Source organism: Arvicola amphibius, chromosome 9, assembly GCF_903992535.2.
Source record: "Arvicola amphibius chromosome 9, mArvAmp1.2, whole genome shotgun sequence".
Taxonomy (NCBI): Eukaryota; Metazoa; Chordata; class Mammalia; order Rodentia; family Cricetidae; genus Arvicola; species Arvicola amphibius.
The window spans coordinates 1,349,915-1,364,243 of NC_052055.2; the positions used below are offsets into that span (position 1 = coordinate 1,349,915).

The following is a 14,329-nucleotide window of genomic DNA, read 5'->3' on the forward strand; positions in this document are numbered from 1 at the left end:
ATGCCAGCTAAGGGATTTACTGTCCTCGACACCATATTTGGTGGCTACCACCTATCCCAACAGCTTACGTCAGTGTATTTCAAAGCAAGGCTCTCTATCGAGGAATACCCAATGCCTTGCACCAGCTGGTGCCTGCTTTAAACCACAAGAGCGTGAAACAGGTTTGAATTCGGTTTTCTCTCCTTACAGAATCTGAGCCAATCACCATAAATATCCGAGACCTACTTTCCTGTTCTAATTTTGCAGTGCAGCATAGGTATCTGTTTGAAGAAGACAATCTTTCACGATCTACACAAAAGCTTTCCCACTCAACAAAGTCTTCAGGTAATTCCAAGTGAAGTACCACTACCAGATAAGGTGCAGCAGCCTTTCAGCTTGCCAACAGACTTAAAGTAGGCAAAAGAGGAAAGTAAGTAAATAAGTAAAAGCTAAACTAAAAGAAGCAGCAGTCTTGACTCCCAGAGTACAGCGAAAGCCCCTTTCCCAGTATCTACTTCCCTGGGTCTGGATGCGTGGAAAAGGCTAAGCATTTTCTTTCATTATGGTTTCCTGTGTACTGACTCAATAACGTTATTGTGTCTGGGAAGTGTATGAAAGACAGAGGTGAACTCTTTCCATCTGCTTCCTCAGGAAGTCCTTTGGAAGAAAGCCAAGACCAATGCAAATGTGAAAACCTTATAATGTTCCAGAACCTTGCAAATGAAGAAGTAAGAAAACTAACCCAGCGCTATATCCTTTTCCAATAGATGCTCTGTATGCAATGCAAAGAATAGTAGCAAAACTTTACAGATATCTGTAAACTTTACAAATAACTTTGCGGATCTCATCAGCAAAGCCAGCAACACTGAACCAGGAAAGGCAGCCTCATCAGTGCTGAGAGCTGAAGTCAAGCCAAGCTTAGTGGCCATCTGAGCTGTCATCTGCTGGCTAGGATAGGAAGAGTAGCATTAAGGGCATCAGGCAGCATATAAAGCGTAAGTGGGGAGGCACTTAACTCTAGTGGATAAACACTAGGAATGATTCAGGTCTAGGCAAAGTGTGTTGTAGAATGAAGAGGTTTCGTTTAAGCTCTAAACCTTCAACCCTAACCTAACCATACAGAAGCTGCATGTATGTGCAGATTTTGAAGAACTGGGTGTTTCCCTTTTTTTGGCAACTGAGATCCTTTATATCAGCACTCTTAAGAGATGAAAAATTCTACCAAGGGAACAGAGTGTATGTAGTGACTCGTTTAAACAGGAATGCACCGGGATGACAGGGTGATTGGTGCTTTCACACACTGAACACACTGCCAGCTGCTCTGAACTTAAAATTACAGTAAGCTTACTAAAGCTGGCTGATACGGATCTCAGGGAGCATCAGCTAGTCCACAGAGAAACAGCTTAATTCTGAACTCCCTGTGCCAACAGGCTTACTGAGAACACGCAATTCTTCCTGTAAGGATGGGAAAGAGGGATTTGTCCTCTATGTGGAATAAGTCTTCCTAGACAGTAAATAACACAGATAAAGCTGGGTTGTCACTGCCATGAGAGCAGATAGGAAATACGGGGCTTAAATAATTAACCACAGTTTCTTCTGTCCCTTCCTACGCCTTATGAAGGCTAAGAAACATGTGAAAGAGCATTCCAGGCCGTCAATGAACCCCATTCCCACACCTCTCTGCTGACTTCCCTTTACCCTGTAAGGCATGATCCTTTTCTTTATATATCTCCCAAATCAGTTTTGGTTCCCAGAGTAGCACTACGGTAAATTATAAGCAACATGGGTGTAGTTAGAAAACATTTTTGGAAAATCTTAAGGAAAACCCAAATTCAAACTGAAATATCTGGCTTTGATGTTTTGAAAATGAGCTTAACATGAATTTTAAAAATATATTGTCTTAATAGCATGTTAAATGAATCACTGTAAATGTATAAGGGTTTTAAAATGAGACAGTTTGCTTTTAAGCCCAAAGTCTTTATAAAATAACTTTTAGTAATCATTTCAAGTTGTACTTGATTGTAAGTTAAAACAGGCATCCAGGTTCCTCTTCCTTAATGAGAATTTACTAGAAGAAATGACTCAAAGAATGGAAGCCTTAGAAAACCGCCTACGATACAGATGAAGACTAGAAATGCTTTCATGTGTTTATACATCATAAAAAGGATTTCAAAAAAAAGTGGTGGAGCCTCAAAGCTCACACCATAGTTAAATCTCTAAGCTGTAAAGCAACTCACAACCAGTACAGAAGACACTGGACTGCTCTACAAAGAGAAAATGGAGACACTAAGGGGGAGGGGTCCTTCTGAAGCCTAAAATGAATTTACCCTAATAAATGAGCTGTGCTGTGTTCTGTGATCTGCTGTGGGTACAATTTGCTTCTGCCTTCCTGCCTTAGCACTGAAATCTCATTTGACAATTCTGCAGAAAACTGACCCCACAAATGGCTAATGTTTTTGTACTGGAATTTACCCTGATGTATATGGATGTATGCATAAAGTCATGGGACCTATGTTCTGCAATAAGCTGAATTTTTATACAATATTAAAATTCACCACTCCAGAAAATGATGTTGAGTAAAATTCCTAGTTTAAATATGGGATGGGGTCTCAAATTTGCTGAGGTTGTAACTCAGGCTGCCTATAACTCTCAATTCTCCTGCTTGCACTGGCAGGTAGTACCGGCATGTGGCACCAAGCCCAGTCTCACTGTAACTTTAAATATAAAATGTACATACATGACAAAAAAAAAATCTATTATGCCCCCCAAAATGAAACAAGTTTATTTTTATTTTTTAGCTCGTGAGCTTGGTACAACCACTGTCTGACTAGTGGTGGCTACCAATGCAGAAATACAGGTTCTTACAGGCTGCTAGAGAGTGTACACGCGCAGGCTCTGGAAACAGAGACCTGTAATGATAGCAGCTGCCATACCATTTGGTTCAAACCAAATGGCTTTTAACATACACAAGAGAGAGACCTGCAGAACAGAGTCACTAGGGCACAAAAGCGACAAGTTAGAAATAGCCTAAACATCAGAACTGAGTCACTGGGTAGTCCATACCACAGAAATGCTATTTGTTTGCAGAAATTCCAAAATCCCTAACAAGCCATAGTGAAACCCAAAACTAATTTTTTGTTGTTGTTAAATTGTATCTCATGTATCCCAGGCTGTCCTGAGTGCTGGGATTACAGAAATGTGCCACCACACCAGATGGTGCTAAGGATTACGCATGTGAGGAAACCACCCTCTGAGTCACAACCTAGCCCTCAAATCAATTTTAAAAGTCAATGACAATCTGGGAGACAGAGGCAGGTATACCTTCATGAGTTCAAAGACAGCCTAATCTACATACTGAGATCCTGTCAGAAAAAAACCCAAAGTCTAGCATTTCAGTAATTTCTATGAACAGACAGAATCAACAGCTCAAGGAGATATATATATGTGCAGACCACTTCAAGAAGGCACTTAACAAGTAACAGCTTCCCATCAATGCTACATTTGTTTTTCCAAAATACTTCAGTTGAGTCTTATACTGACACTTTGTTCTCATCAAATGTCCTCCCACAGGTGAGCTGAGTGCAATAATGATTTCCTAGGCCTCCATTTTATCTGAAGAATCTTCCTCGGTGTAAATGCTCTAACTCAGAATGTTTTCACGACAAAGATTGAGGGAGAAGCCATGCTCATACTGTCTGGCCTTTATCCAAGCTCCCTCCGTGGAACAACCACACACAGCACAAGAAAGCTCCATGAGAAACAAAGGCCTACAGCCAAGGCGTCATGTTCTACAGACCAGGGACTGGATGCAATAGTTAAGAGTGTTTGCTGCCAGACTGGGTTCCCAGCTCCAAGGGATCCAATGGGCATGCATAGACTAAAACTAACTTCTTTTCAATGTATGGTGCTTGTTTTACAAGTTGTTTATTATAGTTTTAATGTCTAAATTATGTAGTTTACTCCAAGATACTTAGCTTTGTTGTCTGCAAAGTGTTGTCAGCATTGGGCTTGCCAGCTGCACTGGCAACTGGTTAAGCATTTTGTATTCCATTTCACTGCTGATTCTGTAAGCTTGTATTCATCTGTAAAAGCAGGTTCGCAGCACTGTCTTGCTGGGTTGTCAGAGAATTGAGTACATTCACATCTAACCGCAAAGGATTACTTGTTGGTTTTTTTTTTTTTTTTTTTGAGACAGGGTTCTTCTTTATAGCTTTGGCTGTCCTGGATGCCTGCCTCTGCCTCCCAAAAGCTGGGAGTAAAAGCAAATGCTATCACCATCCAGCAATGCGTTTCTCATATATTTTTTAAAGCAAGACTGGAGATGGCTTGGTGGCTAAGTGCACTTGATGTTCTTGCAGACTGTTTTGAGCACCCACATGAGTCCCAACCACCTCTAAATGCAGTTCCAGGGGAGCCAGAACCAGCACTTGGCCCCCTTGGGCACTGGGCATGAACATGGTGCACTTACTCATACAGATCAAGTAAACAAGTCTTTGTCCTAGAGATGGCCCAGCACTGCAGAGCACCTGTTCTTACAGATGATTCAGGTTGAGTTCTCCAGCCTGGCAGCTCTCATCAGTGCCCTCTACTGGCCTCCAGGAGCGCGTGCAGTACAGACACTGACTAGCAAGCCAAGCACTCATAAATCTAAAAACAATTCTTGGGCACCCGTGTAAGCGAATGCCACGTATGCAGGTGCCCAGATTGTAAGAGAGGGTTGCAAGCCCCCTTCGCCAGTGTTTTAAAGGCTCAGTATCACCCGTTGAGCCCCCCTCGCCAGTGTTTTAAAGGCTCAGTGTCGCCCGTTGAGCCCCCCTCGCCAGTGTTTTAAAAGCTCAGTATCACCCGTTGAACCCCTCTTCGCCAGTGTTTTAAAAGCTCAGTATCACCCGTTGAACCCCTCTTCGCCAGTGTTTTAAAGGCTCAGTGTCGCCCGTTGAGCCCCCCTCGCCAGTGTTTTAAATGCTCAGTGTCGCCCGTTGTATCTGTATTCTTTCGTAGTCAGCGCCTCACTAGATGGGGCTTGGGGCTTCTACTGAGTAGATGGAGACAGTGAATTCGTCCTCTCTGAACCAGATGGGAGTCAGCAAATTAAGCGGTAAATGTACTAGATTGATCCTCTAGGATCATAATGTAGTGAGAGGCAAATGAGACTAACGTTCTTTTTTTAAAAAGCTCAAGTAAGCTGAGCACTGGCAGTGCTCCCTTTAATCCCAGCACTCGGGAGGCAGATCTCTGTGAATTGGAGGCCAGTCTGGTTTACAAGAACAAGTTCCAGTACAGGCTCCAAAGCTACAGAGAAATCCTGGGGGTTGGGCGGGCTAAACTTTAGCCAGCCTCATTTTTAACCACCTACATGTCACCTAGCTTCAACTGGACTTGTCCTCCAATCAAATACAAGTAAGCCCAGGATGGGGGCAGAAAACCTTCTGTCACCATAGGAAAAAAGCACAGCAAAGTTCCAAAGATGAGCTAGAGAAAAATCTTTCACGAAACATGACTATCTTCCTTCCACCTTATACAGCTAGCTACATTCATGACTAGCCTAAAATGTGGTTTCTTCGTCATACACGGTTGGCTATTGCAATTTTTTTTCTTAAATATTGTTTGAGCCTATATAACGGCTTGTCTCACGAGGAAGAGAACACCGGAATAGGTTAGACTTTCTTGCTATAGCAAGCTCAAATTGTGTCAGACAGTATTATTCATCTGCCACAGAGTGTTGCTTGCAATTTTGAACATACTCACAATACATGTCTATATGTATGCCTGCAGGCCAGAAGAGGGCACCAGACCTCATTACAGATGGTTGTGAGCCACCATGTGGTTGCTGGGAATTGAACTCAGGACCTTTGGAAGAGCAGGCAGCGCTCTTAACCGCTGAGCCATCTCGCCAGCTTCTTTGGTACTTGTCTCCACACCTAACAGAAGTCCACTGGGCTAGAATCCCTTGCAGTCCCTCACATTAGAGCAACCCAGCTCTGATCTGGGTTCTTTCCCAGCAGCCACAGCTCGATGGCACTTATCAGCTATCCCACAAACACACCCAAGGCGTTTCCTATCAACTGGCTTTAAACTTTCCTCTTCATTTTTAACCCTTCTTGAAGACACATGACTAGACAAAAAGTACATATAAACTAAAAGCCAGATCTTATACCATATGATCGCTACCTTCAAAGCCCCAGAAACCATTAAATATTCTAAATGCCTGTAGCCAAGTCACTAACTACATACAAACCCCACAAGACAGTACCTAAGAACTTGTGCTTTGGGATTCTCCAGTTTACCATTCATTAAAGAATTAAACTGAAACACTCTGAACCATGGAAACAGCTCTCAAAGGCAGACCTAACCAATGTGCGTAAAAGATCTAATACCCGATTTTGAGCACACTACCAAGAATTTAGAACACTTAAATCCAACTGAGCCAGTACCTTAACCTGGAAACTAGTGTGAAATCAGGGGTGAGAGTGGGGACGCACACCTTTATCACACACTCGGGAGGCAGAGGCAGGAGGATCTCTGTGAGTTCCAGGTCAGGATTGTTTTACAGAAACCCTGCCTCAAAAAAAAAAAATCAAAACAAAAAAGTCTGGGGTGGGGATGGGAACAACTGGGGGCAAAACAAGATAGAAGACTGGTTGGTTCTCTGCAGTTATTGCTGCTCCCAAATGGAGAAGCTAAGGTCACTCTTCAAAGTATACCCACCTTAGGTTAACTTCTGAAAGCATTTCACATTACCTTGAAAGAAACCAGTCTCTCACCCGTCACAGTGGGAGACTCACCCAATTATGTACTATTAAGGCCAGTCCACTCTGACTCTGGATGATACACAGAAAGCATCCTCAGCTCCTATGTCTCATTCTTCAATCACAAAAAAACCCTGAGTGAATGGAAGGAGAGCATTGAGGGGGAAGCCTTTCTGATACTCCTAAAGCTTCCTTCAAAAGCTTAGGTTACACAGGGCATCTGTACCAGGCTGACATGTAGTTTGTCCAAAATCCCAATTTTCACGTTTTGGAGCTGAATGACAGAACACCCACCTGGATAACCTGACACTTCATCAGCTGAGGACCCAGGCTCACTCTGGGGTTGTCCGAGACTCCTTTCCACGCAAGCTCGGAAGACCCTTATACTCTAGACGTTTAGCACCTCAAACAGCACTCCTCCCCATGCCACACAGCTTTGTCAATCACAAGTCTTGCTCCACCAATGCCTCTCAAACATACCCAAATACACAATAAATACCGAGACTAAAATCACGAACCTGTCTTTGCAGGGGCTGGGAATAACAGCTCCATGGCAAAGCACTTCCTGTGCAAATCTGAGGGCTGAAACTTAAACCTCCAGCACCCACATAAAATGATGGTGTGCAGGGTAACCAGCCTGCAATGCTATCTCTCAGGAGACACAGAGGATGCAGAGGAAGCTGCCTAGCTAAGTTAGCTGGAACTGCCAAATTCTAGGTTGAAGTGAGAGGTTGTGCCTTGGTACTTAAGGTTAGGTGCAGAAAAAGGTAGTTATGAAAGAAAACACCTACCAGCCTTGAAACGCACCCACCCACAGAAAGTACCAAAAAACACAGCCTTCTTGATTAGATACATATTAAATGAACACAAGAGTGCGTGTATTTCAACACTGGAAATCCAAAGTTTGAAATACTTCTGGTCCCACATTTTACAGACAGTATACTAGTTTGAAATACTTCTGGTCCCACATTTTACAGACAGTATACTAGTTTGAAATACTTCTGGTCCCACATTTTACAGACAGTATACTACTTTAGCAAAAGAAAAAACCCCTGCAAATTGGAAATTTGGCTTCAATGACTAATCCTACCTTCAAGTGTAAGAGAACCAAAAGCTAGGAAGAAAACAACCCAAACACAGTCTTTAAAAGCTCTCATAAAGTTTTATTAAAGGAAAACTTCCCTGGTTTACTTTTCACCAGTCTGTTCTGGCATGCTTCTAATAATGTCAGAATCACCTAAAAAATAAAAGTAATAGTTTTACAATTCATGTAATGGCAACTGGTAATCACAGAACTTCCCTAGAATGGCTTAAATCAAGGAGACAGATTAGCCCCTATCTGCAAATTATTACAGTGGTTACAGTCACTCTTGGGACCAATTAAAAATACCTTAGAAGAGCAACCATCCTAGGATAACACAGAACACACATAATCAATCAGACCAGTCTTGTCACCAGCATTTAGAAAACCAGGCCTAGGTATAGACCTAGGTCTGGGGACACATGCATGGCCTTACTATAGCGAATGTCTAGCCTGTCCTGATTATCACAGAACCAGAACAGCGAGAAGATTCGCAGTGCTCTACAAGGCACCAACCCTAAGCTCAAAACACAAGACTGTGTACTTGCAAGCACTCGCCCCAAACTGCTTATTCCCAAGCCACAAAGATTTACTAGAAACACTGTTGTATAAATATTGCATGATTTAAAAAGCATACCTGGGTCAATGATGGCCAGTGTGCATACTCTGTAGTATTTTCCACACGCTGTGCCCAACTCAATGTTATTGCCACTGTAGTGATGGACACCAGTTTTAGCCAACATGGCATAGTATTCTATTTCAGATTTCCTTTGGGAACAAAAAAGCAAAATAAAATGCCATACCAAGGTACTGATAGACTGTAACCACAAATCGATGAGGCTTTTAACAGTAAGCAGATCACTTCCAAGCAAAGCTTGTAAATACCTACTTAAAAACTACGAATATCTAGGTTAGCAGAAAAGGGTATGACATTCAAAAGTCAATGTTGATAAATAGCTCAGGCAAAACTGGAGGTATTCCTTCCTTACCAAAGCCCCAAGTTCAGTTCCCAGCGCTCACAACTCCACCTCCAGGAGGTCTGACACCCTCTTCTGGATTCCCAGGTCACATGCACTCACTTTCCCCTCTCTCCCTCCCTCCTGATTCCCCAGGTCACAGAAATTCACTCTTCTCACACACACACAATTACAAATAAACTTTTAAAAAAAATGTTAAACTTAGCAGTGTCCAAAGCTTTATGCATTTCTCAAATCAACAACAGGTACTATGTACCATTTTAAGTAACAAATTAGAGGGTAGGAACACCCTCTAGCACCCTGAGGACTACACAGGCCTTGACAGCGCTCCTTAAAGAGTAACAGCTTCAGTGCCAGCTCAGTGGGCACAGACGGTTAGAATGTGAAAGTTCCACAAACCATCAATAGTGCCACAAGGAGCTTATGAGAAATGGAACCTGAACCCCATCCATCCCGTACCCGGGTCTGAGCTTGTATTTAACAGCGAAAGTCTATACTGTTACTACCAAGGATCAGTTAAAAAATATAAACAAATCAAAAAATCCCTCACACACCTGAAAGGTTTAAAGTAAGGCCAAACACTCCAAATCCTGCCCCTAAGTATAGACACCCTACACAAAAGACTGAAAGGGGGCGCAAGTGGAACAGAAAATCCAGGGGCTTCTACTCGGCACGTTCCTCTAGCTTACTTATAACACTCAACAGGTTCAAGCTCAGCGTGAACCAAGAGTAAACATATGCTCAGAAAACTGGGCACTGCTGAACGGGTTACCTTATGACACCTTCGCCTCCGTAGAACAGCCAGAAATTCTCTAAACTAAAACAGTGCTTCTCTGGACGTGTATCGTTTGTCTTCCTCCTGTCACACACGTCTGAGAGGCACGTTTACAGCACACACACACACGCACACCCGCGCGCACACACCGAGGTCCAAACGCCAGGCAGCAGCCACCCAACGCATTCTTCCCAGCGCTCATATTCGTCCATCCACCATGAAGCGAGCAGTTGGTCCCGCACGCTCCGGTCCCCTCCATTATTACCTCAAGGCGGGGCAGTTGTTGGCGAGGATCACCAGTTTCGCTTTGCCCTGTCTGATCATCTTCAGAGTCTGTTTGTATCCCAGCACGTACTTCCCACTTTTCATAACAAGCTGGAGCCGAGAGTTGATCGACTCCAGAGACTTTTTCTACAAGGCAAAAACATTGGAGACTTGAAAACCGGGGGCGGCCATCTCTAAACCAAACCCGGTTCCAGACTTCGGGACCCGGACCGTCTAAGGCACCGTGAGCCTCCCTGCACGCCGGCGGCACGCGGACGACCACGGGGCTCCCATCCACCCGCCCCGGCCCAGGCCCGGCTCTCCACGTGAATCGGCTTCCGGGGCCCGGGCGGCCTCACTCACCGTCTTCTTTGCGGCCACCATCTTCCTGCCTTAGGTGCGGGACGGCCCCCAACCTAGCACACAGAGAGGGCAGAAAACAGGATTAGCATCCGGAGCGCAAAACGCTAAACAGCGGGGCTCCCCGCGCCGCCAGATCCTCCCACCCGGCAGAGCTCACTCACCAAGACCAGCCGCCAAGATGGCCGGGGAGCGAGAAAGGAAGGAGCTCCCACAATGCAAAGCCCTTCTAGGCGAGCCGAGGGACGCTGGGACCGGAAGCGGAAGTAGAAGCCGATCCCTAGCGGAAGGGCCGCGGTGGGTTGCTATGGGGACCGGGTTAGATCGGTGGCTGGGTGCGCGGTGCAGCATTTAGCTCGGCCGCAGTGCAGCGTGGCCCGGCCGCGGGTCCAGCGGAGCCCGGCCGCGGGTCCAGCGGAGCCCGGCCGCGGTGCAGCATGGCCCGGTCTCGGTGCAGCGTAGCCCGGCCGCGGGTGCAGTATGACCCGGCCGCGGTGTAGCATGGCCCGGACGCGGTGCAGCATAGCGGTCTCGGTTTGTGTTCCGATGCTGCGGACTGAGACCGCGGAGAGCCGGAGTTGCATGGAAACTCCGAGGGCAGCCGCGGCGGCGGCGACCTGAGTCCGGCCGCTGCTGAGTTAGTTTCTGGCAGACGTTGCCCGCGGCGGGCTCCGGGAGGACACCGGGACGCAGCTCTCCCCATGTCTGCCTTTCGCGTGCGTAGGCAGCTTTGTCCTCCCGCCGCAGGCTTCCCCAGATACTTTGCACAGGGATGGCAATGAGTCCAAACTCGATGACGAGTAAACGCACTTCCCGCCAAGCGGATGGACTGAGTTCGAGACCCACGTGTGGAAAGGGAGAGCCTGCTCCAGCAGTTTGTTCGCTGATCTGCGCTTGGACGCACATTCGCACACAGAAGTTAAGAAATAACCGTAATAAAACTATTTTTTAAAACATTTTCGTTGTGAAACTTGGACCGTCGTATAAATGAAACGTGAGATATTCAAGAGAAAAAAAAAAGATTGAAAGCTTTTTACTTCTTACTAGTACCAACAAGCCCGGGGCTGCTGAGAGTGTTAATCCGGTAAACGTGAGGACCTGAATTCTATGCCTAAATCTTCCCCACCCTATCCCCCCAAAATATCTTGGCGTGTTTGTACATGTAATTTCGTTTTCGGAACATAGACCGATCCCTGAGACTAGCTGGCCAGCTACAGGGAATAAACTGGTCCATGGCCTCTAGCTAGCAAACATAAGCACAAAAAAGGAAGATCGGGTTAGTAAATAAGTTGTATGGTATATTGCTTTGCCCTGGAGGTTGGGAGAAGGACACACACTCACAACCCTCCCCTAATAATTTCTTTGTGTCTCGAGACAGGGTTTCTCTGTGTAACAGCTTGGGCTGACCGCCATCTCACAGAGACCCATCCGGCTGCCTCTGCCTGGGATGAAAGGTTTGTGCCACCCTGAGCCATGTTGTCGTGGTGGCCTATGCCTTTAATCCCAGGAGAGGCAAGCAATCTCTGTAAATTGATCTTAAATAAAAATGAAACTAGGAACTATACATTTACCTAACCATCACGCGTGCGCACACACCCTATGAGATAGTAACCTTGTTCTCAAGGTTTTACGGCAGATGTATTGCAAAAATAGGAACAGAACGAGGTATGTAGATTAGATAATTTTACAATTAAAATTTACTCAATTCTTGGGGCCTATTTTGATGTGAATTTGACCAAACAATAGTGTTAGATTACCATTCTATTTGCTTTAACATTTAGGCATAAATTAAGGTTATGCAAATCCAGATAATTGCCTTTTACTATTCACGTTCTGTAAACATACTAATCTTTAAATGAACTTTAAGTCTAACAAATATTCATCTGAAATTCAATGACAAGCCTAGATTAGAGTTGTGACATTGCTGGTTAAAATACCAGCCCCCCCCCCCCCTTAAATCCTGTGCTTTTCTTTGCTGACCTCTTTGGTTTGTGGTTGTCATGCTGTTATGAAATGGAATGTCTGCTTAAGAGCACTTTGCATTACAGTTCTCTTCAGGTACAGTTTGGGAATGTTGATGTCCTCCTGTTCACATTAGACATGCAGGTATGCATCTTCACCTTTCCCCATGCTCCGATATTCTTGGTAGGTACTTGGGTCCAAGGGACCACACTCAAAACTGAGTCATGCTAAGACACAGTGTAAGGTGTAAGTCTAGCTGCTATGTGAAGAGATTGTTACGGACATCATGTACTCATCCCAAATGATGCTGTGTACCAGGTCCCTTGTATTGCTGGTCCTTCAAGGTGCTTTCAGAAGTACTGAGGTTGTATCTTGACTGGTAGAGTGCTTGCTGACCATACACTAAGTCCTGGATTCAATCCCCAGTACCACCTAAAGCTGGGTGTGCTGATGCATACTGTGTAACCCCAGTGCTTGGGGGGCGGAGGGAGCCGGATCAGAAGCTCCAGTTTCAGGTCACCTTCAGTTACACAGCAAGTTCAAAGGCTTGAAACCTTGTCTTAAAAAAAGAGGTAGGATAGTTAGATAAAGAACATAATGGCTAGTCACAAATGTAAACACACTTTTAACTCAGGGTCATGAAAATGTCATAGACCATATTAATCTTTTTTTTTTTATGGAGGATAACACTAGAAAGAAAGTGATTAACTTTTCAAAGATTAAGTAAAACCAAATGTGGTCTCCCATGCCTATGATTTTTAACAATCAGGAGATGGAGACAGGAGAGTTAGGAGTTCAGGGATATCCTTGTGTGAGATTCAAGGTTAGCCTGGGCCACTCAAGACCGTGTGTCAAAAATAAATTAGGATTGAAAGTTGAAGTCTGAAATATTAGCTGAAATTTGGAGGCAGGTACAAATGAAACCTTGAAAAGTAGAGTGGAGGCAAAACCGGAAGGATGGACAGTGGCAGAGTTGGCTGACAAGTAATTTTCACGAGAGGAAAGACCAGGCTGGCCTTGAGCTCACAGAGATCCACCTGCCTCTGCCTCCAGAGTGCTGGGATGAAAGGTGTGCACCACCATGCCCAGCTCTGTTTTTGTTTTTTGTTTTTTTCTTTTTTCTGTTTAGGACAATTTTACTTTGTATATTTCAGCTTCGTTTGGGCTATTTTATAGCATGCATGAAAAGTTCTTTTTAAATAATAAACTTTTTTTGTATTGTATTTTCAAACTGGTGTCTTGTAAGATATCAGTTAGGTAACAAGGCCCCAGACTTAACTGGCTCCTAGGCCTTAGCACAACTGACTCCATGACAGAAGTACCATTTAGGTTGTAAAACTCAGCGTGTAGACAGTACCACTTGCCAAACTGAAACAGAGGCCTAATCCATCAAAGTCCATATAGTCCTGGGAAAGTCTCTAAATGCACTAACCTTGCTTTTTGGCTTCTGCAGTTCTGCTTCTGGCTAACTGTTCTTGTTAACTGAAGTGTGTCAACCCAGAAAAGGGCTTTTGTGCTTAAAAGCTCACCATGAGAAAAGCTCAGTGCTACAATCCCAAATACCCAGTGTAGCTAATAAAGACTTTCTATTGGCTTCCACCCACATCCAAGCCGTCTTCTCTTGTGGATAGCCCACAACAAGTTATATCTCAGAATGTGGGCATTGGGTTCACCTGGAGTTCTGATTCTTGGGCCTATGTTGCCTATGGAAAAGACTTCAGGATGTCAGCACTGAGAATCGTCTAACAAGCAGCTGAGATAACTCATATAAATTCTATATTTAAGAAGATCTAAAGAATGACTCAGCCAAGGTGTCTGAGGCGAGAGTCTCCAGATAGATACCAAACATAATGATGCCTTAGTGTGCACTGAGTTCCACGTTAAGGCCAACCGACTCCAATTTTCTTCCTTTTCCTAGTTAAACGTTAAATGTTAGTTTCTAATTTCCCGAGCTGAAGGTCAACTTGTTTTTTTTTACTTAAACTTATGATTTAAATGTCATAAATTGTTTCATATGTTCCAAGAATTTGCGGATCATAAAATATGTCATGGTATGTTCTGATAACTATCTAACCATAAACCCATAACACATACCTTTCCCGTGATCACATAAAGATGTTCCCGTCTTTAGTTTTTGCCACTTCGTTATCCTACTATGGAAAACTGAAAGTTTGGCACAGCC

At 44.4% G+C, this 14,329-nt stretch overlaps 2 protein-coding genes and 2 non-coding genes across 4 annotated transcripts in view; 1 reads left to right on the plus strand and 3 right to left on the minus strand.

The window, feature by feature from the left end:
• The window catches only part of Matn2 (matrilin 2), a 112,747-nt gene extending 110,309 nt beyond the window's left edge, over positions 1-2,438 (plus strand). The window contains exons 17-19 of the mRNA XM_042055707.1: positions 247-324; positions 631-729; positions 2,049-2,438. Of these exons, the coding sequence (XP_041911641.1) occupies positions 247-324; positions 631-729; positions 2,049-2,104 (233 nt within the window). The 3' untranslated portion in view covers positions 2,105-2,438. The remainder of the gene's footprint in view (positions 1-246; positions 325-630; positions 730-2,048) is intronic.
• Positions 2,439-5,581: 3,143 nt separating this feature from the next.
• On the minus strand, positions 5,582-5,707 carry LOC119824108. Its single transcript, XR_005287042.1, has one exon. It is a non-coding gene; the product is annotated as a small nucleolar RNA SNORA28 (small nucleolar RNA).
• A 2,163-nt stretch (positions 5,708-7,870) lies between these two features.
• Rpl30 (ribosomal protein L30) lies at positions 7,871-10,456 on the minus strand. The gene is made up of 5 exons (XM_038343002.1): positions 10,350-10,456; positions 10,189-10,241; positions 9,827-9,972; positions 8,447-8,577; positions 7,871-7,965 (listed from the first exon to the last, which is right to left on the minus strand). The coding sequence occupies exons 2-5, from the start codon at positions 10,207-10,209 to the stop codon at positions 7,916-7,918; spliced, it is 348 nt and encodes a 115-aa protein (XP_038198930.1). The 5' UTR covers positions 10,210-10,241; positions 10,350-10,456; the 3' UTR covers positions 7,871-7,915.
• Positions 8,175-8,306, minus strand: LOC119824097. The gene has a single exon (XR_005287033.1). It is a non-coding gene; the product is annotated as a small nucleolar RNA SNORA72 (small nucleolar RNA).
• Positions 10,457-14,329: the final 3,873 nt, after the last annotated feature.